At 36.0% G+C, this 21,737-nt stretch overlaps 2 protein-coding genes across 7 annotated transcripts in view; one reads left to right on the top strand and one right to left on the bottom strand.

The window, feature by feature from the left end:
* The window catches only part of LOC132114509 (potassium voltage-gated channel subfamily D member 3-like), a 106,957-nt gene extending 88,577 nt beyond the window's left edge, over window positions 1-18,380 (top strand). For 2 of the 4 annotated variants that reach the window (XM_059522658.1, XM_059522657.1), the window contains exons 4-8: window positions 11,737-11,835; window positions 13,773-13,808; window positions 13,918-14,010; window positions 15,014-15,258; window positions 17,876-18,380. In XM_059522658.1, coding sequence (XP_059378641.1) covers window positions 11,737-11,835; window positions 13,773-13,808; window positions 13,918-14,010; window positions 15,014-15,258; window positions 17,876-18,080 — 678 coding nt within the window. In that variant the 3' untranslated portion in view covers window positions 18,081-18,380. The remainder of the gene's footprint in view (window positions 1-11,736; window positions 11,836-13,772; window positions 13,809-13,917; window positions 14,011-15,013; window positions 15,259-17,875) is intronic. The other 2 variants (XM_059522659.1, XM_059522660.1) reach the window with 2 other exon arrangements.
* Window positions 644-4,075, bottom strand: LOC132114511 (uncharacterized). 3 transcript variants are annotated; one of them, XM_059522662.1, is made up of 6 exons: window positions 2,101-2,437; window positions 1,847-2,024; window positions 1,647-1,723; window positions 1,361-1,541; window positions 981-1,229; window positions 644-890 (listed from the first exon to the last, which is right to left on the bottom strand). In XM_059522662.1, the coding sequence occupies exons 2-6, from the start codon at window positions 2,010-2,012 to the stop codon at window positions 715-717; spliced, it is 849 nt and encodes a 282-aa protein (XP_059378645.1). In that variant the 5' UTR covers window positions 2,013-2,024; window positions 2,101-2,437; the 3' UTR covers window positions 644-714. The 3 variants fall into 3 exon arrangements, with proteins under 3 accessions (XP_059378645.1, XP_059378647.1, XP_059378644.1); XM_059522664.1 differs by having other exon boundaries at window positions 1,847-1,977; XM_059522661.1 differs by lacking the exons at window positions 1,847-2,024; window positions 2,101-2,437 and adding exons at window positions 2,962-3,112; window positions 3,733-4,075 and having other exon boundaries at window positions 645-890.
* Window positions 18,381-21,737: the final 3,357 nt, after the last annotated feature.

Raw genomic sequence — 21,737 nt, 5'->3', positions numbered from 1 at the left:
ATACTGAGTCACTCTATGGTGTTACATAATTACTGATAAATAATCTACCTTTGTTTTATAATTAACATTTGTGTAATATTTATAAATATTTTTTGTAAGCTTATATTTATTTTATTATAGCTTTTTTTTATATATTATTGTTAATAAAACAAACTTACTGTATGTTGGTTCTATTTTCACTGGCTTTGCTGTGCATTCCCCTTTTTTGGACGTTGGAAAAACGATCTTATACACAGCCTGTCCTTCAGTTGTTGTTGCCTGCTCACGGTTAGCATTTTCAGTATAGTGCATTGCTGCAAGATACAGCCTGTAATCAGTGCACAATCCATAAAATATGAAGATTAGTAGACTGTGTTGTGACAAATAAACAAACAATTCAGAATAAGAGACAAATGTTCAATCCATGATTATAATGGTTTCTTTCTTGCAAGAAAGGCTCACAGTCGCACAGTCAGTCAAGAGAATGTGAGTGCTCGCCAAGATGGGAGGCTTTATAGCTCTTTATATCTCTGCTACTCATATCATAGATAACATACTGTAGGGCCACAGGCAAGGCTCCTAACCTATTTAACCTTTTTCTTACTTATTAGGAAAGAACATTATTTATTATAGGGAAAGATCATTAATATTAATAAAATAATGAATAAAAAAAACATTTCCATAACAATTGTTAGAAACAATGCTTATAAATATTACTGAATATGTCAAAGATTATTACCTGCACAACATTCCTATGAAAGGGAAAATCACGTTCTTTGGGGCAAAACGCAAAATCAGACTGTGGAAAGCCTCCAGTGATGACGTCTGAAAGTTGTGGCTGAGCTTTTCTATATCCTTGAGAACTCTCTTGTTGTATAATAGCTTTTCCACTTTATGGAGCGCTATTGATCCTGTAACCAAACAGATAAAATATGAAGAAAATCTCAATTTTACTAGTTTATTGTCATTTTATTGTCATTTGTCTCTCTATACAGTCATACCTGGTTGGATCCATTTTTTTGGATCCCTGGAAACTTTGTCTGGGTGTTCACACTTGGGGAAGAGGTGGTTCTCATGAACATGTACATTTTGGATGTGGTTCTGCAGTGAATTCCACTTCGCCACCTTTTCTGGCCCAGACTCAGAGGAAATCGCACTCCAGTAAACATGGTTTTTGATGCTGTGCAACCATTTTTTCAGCACCTCACAGTCCTTCATTTTTGAAAGTTTGTCAAGTTTCTTAGATAAACCTGTACAAAGTAAACGCTTGGTTGTACAATCATTATTTCAAGATAATCAAATTACCACAAAAATAAAAATGTACATGTTAGGTTGAACAATTAACTGAATAAGAATTGATTAATAATACAAAGATAATAACCTTTCTCAAAGTGCCACACGTCATAGAACTGAGTGATATTGCGGTCCCTCAGGTACTTCTGAATCTGCGGATGGCGATCGGTGACGATGTAGTCAACAGCTAAACCATTAGACTCGAGCTTATCGAGACAACGCTTCAATCCCTCCTTTTCCATATGATAACTTCCACCAACCTCGTTGTTCTGTTGTTGGGTACACAACATTTCAAATGTATAAACAGAGTAGAGTATAAACAATAACAGATAAAAGAAAATGTAATATTTTTTTTTAAATGCTTAATTACTAACCTGAACTAGTTGAAGATCCAGAATTTTGTTGGTTTCCATGTGCATAATGGTGTAGCTGCCAAATTTTGCTGAGTGTCCTATTGTAAACATCATAATCATATATAGAACATTACTGAGAACATCAGTATCATAATATTTTAGGAAAACTCAAAGACTATAAAATAAACGGCGTGATTTTTTTTTATATACTGTAAACGTACCTGGCGTGTCAGCACGCATATCTCCAGCCACAGCAACATTTCCTCCCTCTTGCAGCTGTCTTATAAGATTCAGTTGATCTTGGTTCCACTTGTGTATTATGGTAGGCTCAATGAAATTCCTGGCATGAATCCTAAAAGTTACGAAATGCATCATCTGGAGCTTCATGGCCTTGAAAATCTATTAACATAGAAATCATACAGTACATACATACTGAAACAGTATTTTTTTGTGAATTTTATTGTAATTGTAATACCTTCTCTAGTTGTTTAAAAGATCCACCGGTAAAATACGTTGCAGCAGACAATAGCAGGTTTCCAAGTGGGGTACTCCCTACAATGGGCTGGCTCTGCCACTGTCTGTAGTAGTTACACTTTTCACAAAGCTGGGTGAATGCAACAAAAGTCCCCCTTCGTCTGCTCTGGACAACACACTTTGTCTTACAAATTGGACAGGACACAAACAGCTCTCGAAGACAGCTTTCAAAAACAATGTATTTGTTATCGCTGTGGTCGGGCTGTGGATCTATCCTAAGGCAATATAAAAAGAATAAATATTAGGAAGTTGCTTTCATGTTTTATATATTTTTTTAAACACAAATGTATTGGTAAAAAAGTGTGTAAATATGTATTTATATCTTACGCCAATTCTATTTATATCTTACGCAAGTTCTTCAGTAACAACAGAATCTGGGTTATATGTGGAATCGGTGGGTTCGACATTTAATTCTGATTCTTCTTCCTCATCTAACACCAGACGAGGTCTCTTACTGGGCCTGAAGACTGAGCCCCTTACTGGTGTTGAAGACAGCTGCACATCAGGAAACATCTCAGTTGTTTGGGTGCCCACATCATGACCATAATATGTTGCCTGAATGCCTACAAGTACAAAAAAAAGTAAAAAATACAATAACTCATAACCATCTGTCATGCTATTACAATTTTTTTACAGTGAGAAACATAAGCCACTTTCTAATACACAAGTTTCAGTAGCCGGTATAACAAATATAATAAAAAAAGACAATATGTACTAGAACTGCATATGATAAAGTAACACAAACACATTTAATGTCTGTATTTCATACCTTTGCTCCTTAAGTGGAAACTGCTCAATGTACCCATTGAAAGTTGTGTGCCCACTGATCGCATCTTTGGCTTTATCTCTGTGGCTACAGTTTCGGTCTCTATAGGGTCTGACTGACATCCAACTTCATGAAGTGTAGATGTAGTGGGGAGCTCTTGGGAACTCGAACCCTGCTGAGATGTTGTCTGTAAGAAATAATGACAATATGTAATCAATGATCAAATTACAGCTTAAAACATACATTTGACATGTAAAATAGTAGGAAAAAAATAATTACTGGATAATAATCATTGGACCACAAAAAATAAGCTTCATAAGCAAGAATTTCATATAATTGTTCTAACAAATTATATTAGTCCTCAAAGGGATTTTTTTGGATTAAAGAGTGAAGATCGGTACTGAATAGAATCATTACTTTTGTATTTTTAGAACGCTTATAGCCAAATATCTGTCGCTATAACTATTAACCCAAAACGAACACTAAACATTGGCTTTACTATAGTAGCCAAATCAAACACAGAACCATGTTTAGCATGCCTGCAGATAAACAAACATGTAGATAAACAATACATAAACGCTCTAATCAAATAATGATATACACTAATTCCAAGTTCGCGGTTGAGATTAAGAAAAAAAGTTTGTAACGTTAACGTTAGGGGTTTGTCGAATGCATGAATGAGTATTTAACAAACTGGTTTGCTGAGCCAAACAGCGTTGTTATTTGTTCACTTCCTTGATACAATGTACAATAAGCAATACAAACTATTACAGTAAAACACATCGACGAAAAATAAGTCATACTTACAGGTTGTGGCCCGTAAACAGCTTCTGTTTTTAAAGTTGGAACTGCTCCATCTTTCAGGACAAGCCGTTGGGCGAATCCTGCATTGAACTCGCGAAGATTGTGGAAGCTTTCCTCCGTAAAATGAGCAGCACAGAGAGCGAGATTTGGGTAATAATTTTGAGGGACCGAGTTAAAAATAAATTTTAACCATTGATCCCTAACTTCCCCGTCCCTAGGAAGGCTGAACAAAGTGGACCTGCAATCCGGATGAAAATAACAGCGTTTCGTCGGCATCGCGGCAATGACACTCCAGCATACAACAACTCTTCTCAATCTCCACAGCAATATAAAATGGCCTCGCTCCCCACCCCGCCCCCCCTAATTTATTATTCTCGGAGGAGGGGTTTTGGGCTTAGTGACGTCAGCAACCCTGGAGGAATGTCGTGTAGTCCCTACCGGCCGTTTGCTGTAGTCCTTAGAAATGGATTTCTTTAAAAGCAAATATCTCCCTTTGCTTAAAACTTTGAACGTTGTAACTTTGCAGATATTGTTTATGCTCAAACAGGAACATTACACACTAGCTAAAGTTAGAAAAGTGAAATCGTGTTTTATCACCCCTTTAAATAGTGGTGAATGTTTTAGTGGCAAGGTTTTTCCACGTTTAATATTAAGCTTCAATTGATACGTAACTTGTCACGCTATATTGATGCAATGGACATGACCGATACCTCAAATCATCCAGTTTGTTAAGGAGAAGTGCTCTTGCTTCTAAGCCATCATAAAAAAAAAAACATCACTTTTTTTTTTTTAAATGGCCTTGCACTAAAAAAGGAAACCAAGCCACATCTGCAGGCAATACCAGCAACCACTTAACGACAGTTTACAAAATAATCTAAACACCTTAGCAAGCACATAGCAACCCTCTCACAATACACTTTTCACAGCACTGACATCTAACTTCTGCTCTTTGTTGTGAACTGAACTGCACTGAGATTTTGTTTAATTGACATAAAAATCCACTTAAGTTTCCCGAGCTTCCATTCCTTTTCATTTCCATGTTTTTGTTTCACAGCTTTAAACTATGTATGGCTGTAAACTACTGTATTTATGTAATTAAAGAGTTAGTTCACTGAAAAATGAACATTATGTCATTATTAACTCTCATTTGGTTCCAAACCCGTAAGACCTCCGTTCATCTTCGGAACACAGTTTAAGATATTTTAGATTTAGTCCGAGAGCTTTCTGTCCCTCCATTGAAAATGTTTGTACGGTATACTGTCCATGTCCAGAAAGGTAATAAAAACTTATTCGAAATAGTCCATGTGACATCAGAGGGTCAGTTAAAAATTTTTGAAGCATCGAAAAAAAAATTGGTCCAAAAATAACAAAAATTATGACTTTATTCAAGATTGTCTTCTCTTCCGTGTCTGTTGTGAGTGCGTTCACAACACTGCGCGAACTAATCATTCGATTTAAACAGTTCTTCTTGAACCAGTTCACCAAATCGAACTGAATCATTTGAAATGGTTCGCGTCTCCAATAAGCATTAATCCACAAATGACTTAAGCTGTTAACTTTTTTTTTATGTGGCTGACACTCCCTCTGAGTTAAAACAAACCAATATCCTGGAGTAATTCATTTACTCAAACAGTACACTGAGGGAACTGCTGTGAAGAGAGAACTGAAGATGAACACAGAGCGAGCCAGATAACGAATGAATCTGGTTACATCGGGATCAGGATCCGGTTACATCGGTTTTCAGATCACCGGTAGTGATGGGAAGCTCGGTTCTTTTTCGCAAACGAGGTTCTTTCGGATAGTTCGATTCAATAAACCGGTTGAAAAAAACGGTTCTTTTGCACTCAACGTAATGACGTCATTGGTGATGATTGGCCTTGATTCAAGCCTTTGGTTTACCCACGCTCATAACACTAGCACAGAATCAGTTCAGAATCAATCATAAAAAGAACCAGTTTGGTTTCAGACATGCTGTGTGTCAGTCTGCTTCACGCTGAATCACACATGCGCAGTATCATCAGCTCCTCGGTTCTCGAATCGGGCGCGTCCGATCTTTCGTTCGTTTTCTGGCTCGGCTCTGTGTTCATCTTTAGTTCTCTCTTCACAGCAGTTCAGTCAGTGTATTGTTTGAGTAAATGAATTACTCCGGGATATTGGTTTGTTTTAACTCAGATGGAGTGTCAGCCACATTAAAAAAGTTAACAGCTTAAGTCATTTGTGGAATAATGCTTATTGGAGACACCAACCGTTTCAAACGATTCAGTTCAATGATTCAAATGATTCATTCGCAAACCGGACATCACTACAATGCAGTGTTTTGAACGCACTCACAACAGACCCGAAAGAGAAGACAATGCTGAATAAAGTCGTAGTTTTTGTTATTTTTGGACCAAAATGTATTTTCGATGCTTCAACAAATTCTAACTGCCCCTCTGATGTCACATGGACTACTTTGATGATGTTTTCTTACCTTTCTGGACATGGACAGTAGAACGTACACACAGTTTCAATGGAGAGACAGAAAGCTCTCAGACTAAATCTAAAATATCTTAAACTGTGTTATGAAGATGAACTGAGGTCTTACGGGTTTGGATCGACATGAGGGTGAGTCATTAATGACATAATTTTCATTTTTCGGTGAACTAACCCTTTAAACTGACTCACATATTCACAGATATGTTCTGGTCCTGCAGTTGTGTAATTATAGTTCCTGGTACCATTTTGTTAATTAGAAAATTAAACTATAGAGATATATATATACCATGTTTTCACATACACTGTTTAGTTTTACAGCTTTTACAGCTCATCAGATCAATTGTTTCGTGTTGATAAAAAGCAGTGGATATCAACCAGGGTACATGGGCCCACTATAGTCTCGTGAGTTCCATCTCTGGAACTTTACCCAGGAACTAGGGACTGTGGGCTGGTACTCCATGTGTTTCCACCGCAGGAACCAGGATCTAAATAAAGTTCCAGGTAAAAAAATGCCCCTCAGAAAGTCCCTGCTGGTGAGGTGGTACTTTTTAAAAGGTCCAGAACTTTCGGCGGCGGAATTTTGGCACTAAACATGCTGATTGGTTGAGTTCACGCAGCATTGTGATTTCAACCACCATTTATTCGGATACTTTTCAAAATATTAGTGATATTGTGGCATGAAATGTCGTTTTAAAAGTATTTCAGGTGAGAATGTAGTTGTTTAAAACTCAAATCTGCGGTTTATTTATAAAGACAACGCCTATTTAAAAATGTTTTTGTAATGTATCTAGTAATGAAACATAAAATATAATTAGTTTTGGGTAAATCTAAAAGGTAATCTTTGGTTTTTATTCAATTAATCTATTAATATGTTAAGATGAAAATATAAATAAAAAGAGGCAATACTGTTTGATATAATATTTCCTTTCATTGTAATGCAGTCTATAGGCCTACACATTTCCCTGAACTACATTTCTGTGGCTATTAATATGTTTAAATGAAAACGAAAGGTAGTGGTGTTTGATATCATATTTCATCTTATTGTAAATATACAGTGAGGAAAATTGCAGTAGCCAAGGTGAGCTGACTGACGTTATCAAGCACGCTGCTGTTTGCAGAATTACTGGACTTGCATCGTCCCGTCCGTGGGAGTTCACACTCCTGAGTCCAAACTATCAAGGATGCAAGTCTGAAATTTGCATACTTTGTATGCGTAATGCGTGCAGACCTACGTCACCAGACTATTTACCTAATCTTCAAGGTACTTTAGACCGCGGTGGAAACGCAGAAAGCAAAAGATCTAGGGGTAAAAAGTTCCTGTTCCTGGTAATTTCAGTGAAAACACAGCTTATAGCACTCCAAGGGGCCCTCAAGACTTAAACTGAATGAAAATGTCCAAACAATAGTTTAGTAGAATTATTCAAATAAAATCCAGGTTCCTATACTTAAATAAATAAATGCGATTTGATTTTCTAGTTGAAAGCATCTTGAGACTCTTGCAAGCTGTTCAAAAATATAGAAATGCTTAAGTACAGTTTACAGAGCTGGAGGCATACTAGGATTTGCGGTGGGCCATGGATTTAAGCGACAAATGACTGTGACTCTATAGGGTACAGCAAATGTACAGTTTGACAAGCACTGACTTCTCACTCACTGTGGATATCTTTTTTCTGCACTGCTGCCTGTCATTTCAGAGAACAGTGCAATGAAGAAAGCATCTCTTAGCACCTCTCCACACCATTCTTTGGTGGTTTGCACTCGAGCCAATGCTTCAGGCATAAACAACTTGTGCACGATGCATGCTAGACAGCATCCCTAGTAACAATTTAATTTATAAAGGGAATTGAATACTTTGATTGGATGACACATGATCAAACCATCCAAGCACAATCCACAGTGTGTGATTTTGGAATCTCTCCTTTCACAGTGATGTCTATGTGGTTCATTCGTAGAGGTCACACTTTTCCACTCCACGGGAATCTGATCCAGTGTGACTAAACAGCAACACTTTAGCACAAACTTTAATGAAAAACTCTGCCGATTCTGCTGGAGGGTAGAGATTGAAGGCATGCAGCCGAGGCAACTCATGTGAAAAAGAAGGGCACTTAAAAGGATAGATCACAAAGGTATGGATCACTCACCCTCCAGGTTGTTCCAAACCTGTATGAGTTTCTTTCTTCCACTGAACACACACACACAAAGATATTCTGAAGAATGCGAGTAACCAAATGGTTTGTGGTCCCCATTGACTTCCATATTTTTTATTTTAATTTTCCATACTTTAAAAGTCATAGGAAACCAGCAACTGTTTGATTACCCACCTTCTGAAACATCTCTTCTGTTGTGTTCAGCAAAAGAGAGAAAAGGTGAGTAAATACTGACAATTTTCAATTTTGGGTGAACTGTTTCTTTAATATAAATTAAAACTATAATACATATTCCTTCAATTTAAATTAATATGTAATTGTCTGAAAACATTATATTCAGTTAGAACACAAGTATTTCTTCTAAACCATATTCTATTGGCATATTAGCATATTATAAGTCATTTAAAAATATGCTAAACTGCCCCTATTTTTCAGAAGGGAAGAACACCATCTACCTGGACTAACATCTTGTATATCCAGTCAAATCAACCAGAATAACAATAGCTTGGAAATAAAATGAAACTGCATTTTATGGCACATTAACATATTTCTACTGAATACATAGTGTAGGAAGAATGTATTTTTATTTCAAATAGGAACACTTTGATATGATTACAGTGAATTGAAATTGGTCACGGACCACAAATTTGCCTCATAAACCAGTTTGCTTTATAATATTCCTGATAAAATTAGAGGGCAGACTTCTGGCCTCACCACTGCCATGAGGTTTGTCACAGTGAGCTTTATAAAACTGTATATGTGTAACTGAAATGTAATCTATGAATTTGCTGCTTTGTTTGGTCTATCTCAAATCTCAGCATACTGTAGTGCGGTTAGCTTTCACCTAGTCCTGAACAACTGTTCTCAGCAGCAATATTCTGTCAGATTGATAAAGAACCTCGGCATTACTGCGGCTGTTCCCCATCTCACATTCTGCAGGGGCAGATCCCCAGGAAAAAATGTTCCTCATTTTTTTCCCATGATAGCTGAAAATTGTTGCAGCATTTGTTGGAAACACAAACGGTCTCAGAGGCCCAAACTGATTCCATTATGTGATGGCAATCTCCTGTGAAAAGAGCAGAGTTAGCACTCCACTCACCCACAGGGACTCACATCTGTGTTTGTGTGTGAGGGATTTAATGATGGTGTATGTTCTTTCACTTTGTGTTCAAGTGTGTGCGTGAGAAATTAATGAACATCAGAATACTGGTTTGATCTCGACGAGGTCTCTGATGCAATTGAGACACAATTTGTTCCTCTTCAATAATTTAAAAACACACACACACGCATACAAACACTCATTGGGATGAAATGCATTTGTGAATTCGTATCCGTATCCGCAGCCTATTTGTGTAGATCAATTGTGGTGGGTGAGCCGATGACCCCTAACAGTGGACAAGAGGTTGTGTTATATAAACGTACTGTGACTATAGGCGTGCAAAACACTGGTCATCTGGTGTTTTTCTGTTATGGAGCTGATCTCCAGCGTTTAGCTGAGCTATTAGCAGTCCTGGCTATGAACACTTACTGCCTGCGTGTGAAGTTGACAAGCTCCATGAACTAGAAAATCAAGCTACATGGTCCTATTACACACCTGACAGGGGGCCAAACAAAAGCCTCTTTGTGTATGAGAGAATGAAAACACAGCTAAATGAGATTATTAAAACACAAATACAACCCTGCAGGAAATAAGAAAATAAATGTTGTCATGTTCTCCAGTAAAACTGTCCAGACATTCTTGGACAGGTATAGTCGACCCAAAAAGAAAAATTCTGTCATCATTTTGTCCTGCATAATTTAGCTTCAAATCATTTTTATTTATTTATATAATTTTTTACTAAATATTCTTGCCTGTAAAATTATAACAAGATTTTTTATATGCATAAAACATGATTTACTCAACCCCAAGCCATCCTAGGTATGTATGATTTTCTTCTTTCCGACGAATACAATAGGAATTATATTAAAAAATGTCATGGCAGTGGTCGAGACTTTGAAGCAAAATAAAGTGTGTCCATCCATCACCGTAAATAATGGCCTTTTGAAGTGAAGCAATTGGTCTGTCTAAGAAAAATATTTAATACTTTATAAACCATAATCTGTTAGCTTCCGCTAACTGTTGTGCTCACATTCACCAGAGAGAGGTGTTCCAGCAGATGACGTGGGATTAGCAGAAGGTCCGTTGAGAATAGTCTCGCGAGAACCAAGTTTTGTTTAAAGCAAAGGAAAGCCAGTCTTCTCTTGGCTTATGTCGAAATCTTTCTACATTTTTCTTTACTAATCCTCATTTTGTACTTCTAATTCATGACCGGTGTTTTGTTTTGCTCTCTCCTCTGCGCTTCAGCCTTCGTCACTTCTCACCGGAGATTTAGCTACGCCTACGTCCTACATCATCCACTGGAATTCAAATCTCTCGTGATCGTGCATATGACAGTTAGTGGAAGCAAGAGATGGTTTGTAAAGTTTTAAATATAGATATTTTTCTTGCACAAACAAATCGCCTCGCTTCAGAAGGCCTTTATTAACCCCTCCCCCCCCACCCCCCTTCAACTTAACCTAGCAACACTCAAGAAACCAACTACATATAGCAACTGCAAAGCGATATACTGAAAACACCTTTTTGACCACATATCAACACCCTGACACATCCACAACACCCTAACACATTCACAAAAATACATAAATCTAGTGTATACATAATGTTTATTAATGCTTTGCCAACTTAAACCCTTTTTATCATGTCAATAAAGCTTCTTACATCTTAAGGGAACTGAAACGAGAGAGAGGATCAGTTTTCTATGAGATGACGAGAGAATGAGAGCGCAAATCGGATCATTTGATGCCTCTGGATCTGAGAAGATTAAAATACTCTCATTCATTGTAAATATTAAAATTTGATGTTCCACAGAGGATTTGACTGCTGGTTTCCACCCATCATCCATACTGTGCCTATGAAATGGCACAGACTGAGGGAATGCGAACCTCTGCTCTATCATTTATCATTACACAGCTGCGCTAACTGTAATTCAGCATTACACAAGACGTTTACTGTAATTAAGCATTACACAGCTGCGTTTCTCTAAATTACCATTCTTTTATTCTTTGTAGAGCAAGCGAGCAATTGCTTTCTTCTCCCCTGATCTTTGCACATTTTCACTGCATGGCTGGTAGTTCAGATTGGTTCGGTTGTTTTTTTGAAGCCACTTGCATTTTTCATCATCTCATGACGGACAGCAATCTATGTGAAAATCCATTTTGTTTCTTAAAGTACTTTGATCTGAATTGCCCTTTTTTAACAGGGATCATATTGAACCGTAGACCTTTGTGACGGAAAAGCACTGGTAGACTGAGTTGTAACTTCCTTTGTGTATGTATGCGTTGACAGAAAGCCAAACTGGCCCGAATGAGAATTTCCAAGAATGGCAGCTCTAGCGCCTTCCTGCATAGCAAACGAAATGGACTCAACCAATCACTGGAGTTAACGGTAAGAAAAACACACACACACACATGTTGTTTCACAAATAAAAACACACACACACACACATTGATACTCATTATTTCCATATTTTGCTTCAGTTTGACTTCTGGTGTTTTTTTATTTATTTTTCATACATTATGCATGGTTGTCAACAAGAACTCCTGCAGAGTTAAATATATATATATATATATATATATATATATATATATATATATATATATATATATATATATATATATATCATCCAATGTGAATCTCTAGCCTTAAACACTTTTAAAGCTAGAGATTCACATTGGATGATCCAATTCTCAGTACTTAAGAGCAATTATGAGATTTTTGTGTTTGCATATTTGCACAAACATCAGCTCAGTTAACTCAGGGACATCTAATTCATCAGGACAGAGTGATGAACTGATGTGAAAATGCCTTCATGTGTTGCTAAACACCCTCATCAGTGAGTAGGCTGTGAGCATATGTGTGTGAAAGGGAGATCTGGTCTTTATCATAGTGGTTGTTTAAAGCTGTCCAACTCCTATAAAATGCCTTCCTGGAAAAAAAAAACCTGCGATTCTCTGAATGCGCCAAATGCATTCGAGGAACATGCAGAGAGTACAGAGACAGATTGCAGGTCACTCCAAAGACAGCTAACCATTTTCACAGAACGTCCTCAGAGAGGTCCAGAGAGTGAAGCAGACGGGAACCTGACAAAATTGAGCTTCATTGTGGAGCCTAAGAGGCCTTCAGCCTGTCATAATAGCATGAAAATATGTAATGTATACTGAATATATATATATATTTATATATATATATATATATAAAATACATTTAATACTGGAAAACATAACTCAAACTTTTTAAATAGTGATGTATAGTTTAACACTAAATAATAATAAATTTTTATATTTGCATTTGGCAGATGCTTTTATCCAATTTATCCTTTTGCTTTTATAATTTATAATTTATATGTATATAATTGATACAGAACAGTTATGTCTAGTCTACTGAGGTTGGATCAGAAAAGAATTTGGAAATTGATTCATTTAAAAATTACTACTTTTTAAACACATCCATCATTGGGTTGTCTGAGACTCCAAATATAAAAACGGTAAAGTCAGTTTCAATAGAAAAAAAAACTGAGGTTTAAAAAAGCACATTCATGTTTTCCCTTTGAGGGTGAGTCACACAGGACATTTAAAATAGTGGGAAATGTTTAACAGCTTAAAACGTCAAAAAAAACGTTAAAAAAAAACTGTCATGAAAATAATGTCACAATAGACAAATGGTAATGGTACCAAAAAAAGGCTTAATTTTCTTTATGAAAAATGTTCTGATAATAAGCAGTTCTTTCATTTTGGAGTTAATTTGAGGTTTCTTAAGTCTGACTTTAGCATCAAACTGAAGAAGCTGCTTCTAGGTTAGCCTGTCTGAATAGCTCATAAATAGCTCGCAGATCACATTCAAGCATGCAGTCTGCTCAGAATAAGAGTACTCAGGGTATGTTACTGTAAGACGCCTAATTTTGCTCTCTCTTCATTTCTATCAATATCTTTATTTTTCCTTCTGTCTCCCTCTCATCCCACACATCACTCACTGATTCACTGACTCACTGCTGCTTGCATCGTGTTAAGACATGGAATCAGTAAAAATGTGGAGCAGTGTATGTGTTTAGCCACATTTGCCAGAACAAGCTCCCGGGCAAAAGCTTTACAATAAAAGAAACAGCAATGTGTTGTTTTAGTAACTGTACCAATTGATTTGTGAAACAGAAAAGTGGAATTACTCTGATTCACCCAGTCCTCTGAGGCCCCTCGTCCTTCCTTTCTCCCAAGCTATGTTTATTTAAAGTTATGGATGATATATTGTGCTGCTCTGTTATGGATAAAGTTCCTTCCAAAAGCAGTAAACCACTCTCCATGTCTCTCCCTCCCACTCTTACACAACAGCAGCTCCCTTATTACAAGATGAAACTTTCACCACAGGTACTGAGCCAAACAACACACACTGTGCCTGTCTCCACTTCATTATTCCTGCATTAAAATGTGGTGATTCCATAAAAATGACGGAAATGTTTTGTGTGTGTTTCTGCAGGGCTCCTTAGAGGAGGACCAGCACTTGAAGAAGACCACATCTCTGCTGGAGAGTCAACATCACCATCTTCTGCACTGCCTGGAGAAAACCACGGTCAGTCAGAAGTAGTGGTGGCTTCTTTTGAAACACTACGAAATGAAACTTGACAAATCTTTTGTTTCGAACAAGTGGTTCAGAATGTGTCTCAAACTCGTCAAATCACGTGTTGTGAACAAACAAGGCTTCAAACCTTGGTTTCAAAACATTTCAAATTCTGAGCCTTCGTGCTAGATGGCATTGATTTAACGAGTGTCTGACTGATCCCAGGTCAGTTTTAAAAGGTAGGCATTTTTTATTTGTATTATTTTAATTAATTTTAATACTTGCACTTGTGTAATACAAAAAGAAGCCCTGCCTAATAACAAGCAAAGCAAGCACTACACTTAAATAAAAAAACACACATTTTACAGAACCTTCATATTTAAAGGTACAGTATTTTACTATTTAAAGATTACATTAATAGATTACACTTTCATGAAAACATTTACTATTGGTTAAAAATAATACTTAGAGCAACTTTAACAAATGTAAATTCATGTAAAAAAAAAAAATTCTCAAAAACTTCACAACTGATATTTAAAAGCAGATATAGGACATACAAAATGTAAATGTTGCTCTATGCTCTGTCACAAGTCTAAAAAGTTTGATTTAATGGTCTTTCATCAAAGCATTATAACTCTCTCTGTCTCTGAAATGGCATTTCTTAGCAATGATGTAATCAAGGCATGGACATGAAAAAATCGTATTAACTAATATCATAGTTTTACTGTTTGCCAATTTATTCAAATCAAGTCCCACCTATACAATAGTCACTGGATATTCTCTTTATTTAATACTGTACATCTAAAAACTCATCTTGTGTAAGACACATCTAACATAAAAATGAACTGATTTGATTCTGATTTGTTCTCATTTGTTACATTACTGAAGTAAAAATGCATCACTGCTGTTTCATATTCTCTTTTATATTTAAAGGTTAACATGCATGTAAAGGCTTTGAAGTAAAAGGAATTTAAAAAAGGCTTACAGTATAACAGTAAATAAAACTGTGTTTCAGAATCATGAGTTTGTGGACGAGCGACTGTATGAACAGGGGTATCTGCAGACAGCACTACAGAACTTCCCATCGCAGAGTCCTTCTCTCTCCAGTGAAGAGGGCATCACAGGCACCTGCTGCTCTCGGAGAACCAAGAAGAACATCCAGCCTCTCAGTGCCACAAACACACACTCACACACGCACAACCTGCAGGAGCTCAGCACCTTGCACATCCAGTGTGGGGAACAGCATCCACTTAATACCAGGTTAGCACTCATTTTTCATACACTGTATTGTTCTAAGGGTTGATTTTTATTAGAGCTAAAAGACTTAAACTTTTTCATATTATCCAATTAATTTTATTTTTTTATTTTTTAGATTAGATCAGGTGCAGCCATTTGTAACTTTAACGTGCAAGGTTTCCGGTGTCATCAGCTTCAGCTTCACAAATCTTTTTACAACTGTTATTCTTATTCTCCACAGTGGCCAATAAACAGAAGTCTCACTCATTCACAGAAAATAACTTACTTTTGCATTGATACATAAGGTGAATGTGAAGGTCACATGACAGCTGTTATAAAAAAATATATATATTAATTAACAACCATGCCTTCATCATTTTGCTACTTCTTGAATTCTGTTTAATTTATAGTTTTAATTGTTTACCCTAATCACAGAACCAGACTTTCAATCTAAAACTATGTAAATCCATCATAAGAAATATTAATTACTACATTTAAAAACCTATGACAATATAAACAAAGTGTAAAATAGACATAAGCCATTTTACCATAAACCATTTTAATATCTTTATTAGGGCACGAAACCAGGGCCGGCCCAGGCTCTGTTGGTCCCCTAGGAGAGATTTTACATTTCTGCCCCACTCTGATAAGCATACCCATACCTTTCATTTCAATTTTGTGCATGCTGTCGAAAATGACATACTTAATCTTAATTATTTCATTTTATAAATGCTAGATTATAGACATCTATATATATATAGCAAATATGTAATGTATACTGAATATATATATATATATATATATATATATATATATATATATATATATATATATATAATACATTTAATACTGGAAAACATAACTCAAAATTTTTAAATAGTGATGTATATTTTAACACTAAATAATAATACATTTTTACATTTGCATTTGGCAGATGCTTTTATCCAATTTATCCAACAATAAATTAGATAATTTTTAAATAATTTAAATAATATTAATGCAAAAAAATAGATACAGAACAGTTATGTCTAGTCTACTGAGGTTGGATCAGAAAAGAATTTGGAAATTGATTCATTTAAAAATTACTACTTTTTAAACACATCCATCATTGGGTTGTCTAAGACTCCAAATATAAAAACGGTAAAGTCAGTTTCAATAGAAAAAAAAACTGAGGTTTAAAAAAGCACATTCATGTTTTCCCTTTGAGGGTGAGTCACACAGGACATTTAAAATAGTGGGAAATGTTTAACTGCTTAAAACGTCAAAAAACATGTAAAAAAAAAAAAACTGTCATGAAAATAATGTCACAACAGACAAATGGTAATGGTACCAAAAAAAAGGCTTAATTTTCTTTATGAAAAATGTTCTGATAATAAGCAGTTCTTTCATTTTGGAGTTAATTTGAGGTTTCTTAAGTCTGACTTTAGCATCAAACTGAAGAAGCTGCTTCTAGGTTAGCCTGTCTGAATAGCTCATAAATACCTCGCAGATCACATGCAAGCATGCAGTCTGCTCAGAATAAGAGTACTCAGGGTATGTTACTGTAAGACGTTACTGTATATATATATAGCAGTAATGTAGCCTAACTGAAATTAAAAAAACATTACAGAAGCTTCAATTTATTGTAAAAATAAATAAATAAATAAAATGAAATAAAATTTAAATAAGCAGTTAACTCAAGCAAAGACATTCCATTGTGTCAGTGTTGCCAGTTAAGATATTCTTAAAAGGATATTTCAAAATACTAGGCTACATAAACCTCATGGGCTAATGCACAATCCTTGTCTTATGATTTTTACCTCTAAATTGTCATTTCTTTCTGCTCCTCTGCTTTGCGAAAATTCCTGCCTTGTGCCCCTGATAATTTTCTTTTTTCACTCATTTTTTAGAAATGATACTTTAAGAGCACATAAATGGCAAAACTATTTTAACTTGGTGCGCCATATATAATTAATGCATTCATGATGCAGAAAGTGTTTAAATTAGTCCAACATGACATGTTGTCGTATCTTACTTTTCGTTGATGCCAATTTTATTTTATTCAAAAATTATTTTAAGTCCGGTGATCGATCAGTACTAAAATTATGTTAACTTTCAGAAATTAGCGACAGTTCACAAGAAGCAAACAATGATCACAAGAAGAAAAAAAAAAACTTCCCTGGTGCCCCCAGGGGAAGTCATTTTGTGCCCTAGGCGACTACCTATGTCGCTTATGCCACAGGCCGGCCCTGCACCAAATATAAAATTAGAGTCAATCTCAACAGAAGGTGAGGGTTATAATGTAAATATTACATGCAAACTGCATATTTGGTGCATAATTTTTGGCAAATAAGGCAAAAAATTATATGTATTATTATGTTTATATATGAAGGGCTATATTTGAAATTAACCATAGCAAATCAAAGGAATCTGTCATTGTATTAACATTTTAAAATGTGTAACTTCCACCCACATATATTTTCACAAAAAAATAAAAATAAATAAAAGCAGATGTGACACTTGTTGGTTCAATACTAAATAAGTTATAAATGCATGTCCACTGTTAGTCCACTGGACATTTCATGAACAATTAGTAGACAAATTAAACAAGTGAGAGTGCGAAAAGTGTGTTAAGACCTCTGTCTCTTTCTCTCTGTCTCAGTCGTTCCAGTCTCAATCTGATGTCTGATGAATCTGGGAGTCTGAACTGCAAGAGCAGTGGACTGGTTACCACGGCAATCATCAGCATCCCAACCCCTCCCTCGAACAACTCTCGAGCCAATCCCGACGCTCCGCCCCCTCCAAACCCAGACGCTCCGCCTCTTCCGAACCCTGGCACTGATGTGGTTAAAATCTCTGCGCTGTAGGAGACAACAGAACTCAGGAAGAGAAACTGATGAGTAGCCTGCCCCCTAGTGGGAGAAGAAGTGCACTGAATCAGACTCTGTGAAAGAAATAGAAGATCAACAAGAATGCGTCTAAATGAGAGAGAAGGAGAAAGCAACAACAGGACGACCATGAGTATTTATCACTCTCCATCAGGACGATGTGAATGTTGAGGGTGTCACTGCAGTGTCACTGTGCATTAAACATTTCATCTTTTTTTCCTCTTAGTTTTCTGTTGGGTCATACCGTTTTTTTTAAATCGTCAGAAAGATTCATATTTTGACTAGAGATGGAGGCAAGAGGTCAAGCATTTGTTTTCATCCGTGAGTCTTGTTTGTTTAATATCAGTCCATTAATCTGTTCCAACGTTGCAGACAGCCTCGGCTTTCTTTATCCAAATTAAGTTGTATTTTGATCTAGAATAATTCCTAAAGGATAAGAAAAAAAATCTGCTTTCGGTCAGAGGGAGACAGTATGAGTGTGACACTGTTTCTTAAACCGTGCTAAGTTTTTATTTTTGGAATATGTATGATTGGTCAGAATTAGGTCAATTTGGTCAGAACTTGAATGTTTTTACCCCCAATGTATATGTGTGTGTGTGTGTGTCTGTGTGTGTGTGTGTGTGTGTGTGTGTGTGTGTGTGTGTGTGTGTGTGTGTGTGTGGGTTTGTAAGAATTACTGAATCATCCCTCAAACTCTCAGCCTCTCACACAGTCCGTGCCTCTCAGGGGGAGGAGAGTTTCCTTCTTCTTTAAGCCACTGTCTCTCCCGGAGTCCAAAACGTTGAGCCGACTTTATAACATTAGTCGTGACCTATCAGACATTACTATGTAATATAGAAAAAAAGAGAGAGAGAAAGAGAGAAACATGAAAGTGTTTTTAGAAACTCTTTGACTACAAGCACAAGGCGTCTCTGACATTTTGTGATTACAATGTGTATCAAGCCTTGGTTTAACTGTGAATATTGTTGATAGAATATTTTGTAATATTTAGCCATTGTTTGGCAAAACCAGAGCAGCTGCCTACCTTGCCCCGTTATCGTCTGCCCTGCCGTTTTCTGTCTGCCCCGCCCCTTTCCTCTGACTACTGCTGGCCTGCTTCCTGTAGTTGTTCTGATCGAAGTGTTATTGTCATTATCGCTCAATTGGTATTTAAAACTGTCTAGTTTGCGTAAAACTACATGGGTAGGACACTTCTGATGTTTGTGTTTTTCCGTTACCAGTGAATGTTTTTGTTAACTAGATTTTCAGTCTACGTTGCTGTCAGCTGTACGAATCAATTAGAGATATTCTCCATCTCTTTTCTCTCCCTCTAATCTCCTTCCTTTTCTATATTTGTCAGCCATGTTCACGAGAACGGTATTGCCAATGAGAGAATTAGTGTTTGTTAGTGGAAAGTCTGTTTCGTCAGTGTCGATTACTGTGCTCAAAACTGCCAGCAATCAACCGCATGATCCCCTGAGCTCCACCTTTTGTACCATAACCCCCACCCATCTCCTTAAGCCCCACTCACTTGTGCCTCTTACACCAGCATACATGGAAAGTGACCCCCTCCCCTCAGGACGTTATTGCTTCAGGGCCAGAGTTTTAGTGTTCAGTGCAATGATACACACTAGACCTCATATCAATAAATTTATTATTGCTTTGGTCCTTCTTCTTTTTAGATAGAATAAGCCATATTTTCCAGAAAGAAAAATAAAAATATGATTAAATGATTAGCTACATAACAGATACATAACCTATACTTGAAGTTAAAGAAAAAAGTGGATGTGCGGTTACACAAAAATGATTTCGAATTTGGTGGACATGACCCTTAGGACACCAGTTTTACAGGGAAAAGCACATTGTGACATTTAGGAATATCAGGGTATCCGGCCCACACCATTCTTACCAAAATGTTCTTTGATGACCCGTGAGTTCATATGATAATCATCTTCCTGTTTGTTGTACATACAATTCATAGCAAACCTCTAATGTTCCAATTTTATGGTCCAAATAATGTTTGGTCCCTTTGTGATTTTCATGTGTACATAATAGATGGGAAATATGGAAATGATCTAATGTTTAAGTAATAAGAGGCAAAGGTGTGGCCAATATATTCTAAATTTTAAGATAATAAATGTTGAGTGTTGGATCACCTGTGGTCGTTGGCGAGCAGTAATGTGTTGGAGTTTTTCCTTCACTTTGTCTTTACATCCAGCCCAGCAGGGGACACTACAGAACCATCGATGTAATAGAAGTGACTAGAATCCTAACAGCTTTGTAATAATTCATTTGTGCAGTCCCTTCAGATGACAGAACAGGTTGTTTTGAATATATAACCAAGTGGAGATCTGTATGTGCGTATCTACATACCTGCCGAGGGTCTTCTTTCTGTGTGTCTGTGCTTGTTTAACTCTTTTACTCTCTTCTTCTCTTCATTTTATTTTTCTCCTGAGATAGTCATGTTGTTCTATTCAGCAGATTCCTGTTCACTGTCAGATGTTAAATATTATTTATGATCTTGTCTTGTGTCACAGTTGTGAAACGCCTGATAAATGAATTGTATCTGCCACAAATTCATCTGCTGTTTATTCAGTTCCTCCGACAATGCTGAACCTCAATCTAATGGCAGTTTAATGATGAAATCACAAACTCATAACAATACTCCGGAGATGAAATAAAATATAGATATGACATCAAAACGAACAGATAAGTCAGGCAGGATGCAAGAAACAAGCTGCAGCTGAAAAAGAAATCTGAGCCTCTGCCTTTCAGACGTACAGAAGACGTCAAAAAAGACGTCATAAAAACTTTCATTCTGGCTCCTCAGTGGACGTCTTTTCAACGTCTGCAAAGACATAAAAAGACGTCCACTGGACGTAACTTTGCACAGTGGGTAAGTTCACAAATAACCTAATAGAGTTGTTTTTGTGTTTGTCTAATTCTATTTTTTTTATATAAGATAAATGTGATGCATTGTTTAATTTGGTTTAGTATATAAGCATACATTAAACATGATTCAAATAAATGTTATTTAACTTTTTTAATTATCCTGATTTAGTTCTCTTAATTATTATGCAATTTATACAATACACTTTATGTATTTTAAATAAATAAACTTTTTATTATTAATATTAATTAAGAATAATTACACTTTACATAAACTAATTACATAAACCTGAGGATTATGCATTTAAAATAAATAGGTTTTATTATCCTAATGAAAATAAATCGTATAAAGTTTTTTGGTAGATTTGTGTTAAAATTATGAAAAAAATATAAATTTGTCATGTAATAAAATTACATAAATCTTAAATTTTGGGTGAAATATTTCTGTGAGTGTGTTGTCCCAAAACTTCATGACTGCATGTCTTCTGTGAAAAGATATTTGAAGATTTATGTTGGTAACCATACAAGTTTGAAGAAAAGAAAAGACAAAAACAAAAAAAAAGTTGAGAAATTTCTCAGAATATCTTATTTTATTCTCAATTGGGCTGAGTTACTGACGACAATTTTCATTTTTGGGTCAACTATACATTTAAGAGCTACATGTTTCAATTGTCTTGCCTTCATGTAAAACTTTAAAACAAATAATGATAAAGTTGATAAAGAATTCAGTACTTTACTATCAGTAGTATGTACATTCAATTAATATAT

The sequence above is a fragment of the Carassius carassius genome, chromosome 34, assembly GCF_963082965.1.
Source record: "Carassius carassius chromosome 34, fCarCar2.1, whole genome shotgun sequence".
Taxonomy (NCBI): Eukaryota; Metazoa; Chordata; class Actinopteri; order Cypriniformes; family Cyprinidae; genus Carassius; species Carassius carassius.
The sequence above is the reverse complement of the archived record's forward strand: the minus strand, read 5'-3'. Positions and strand labels throughout refer to the sequence as shown.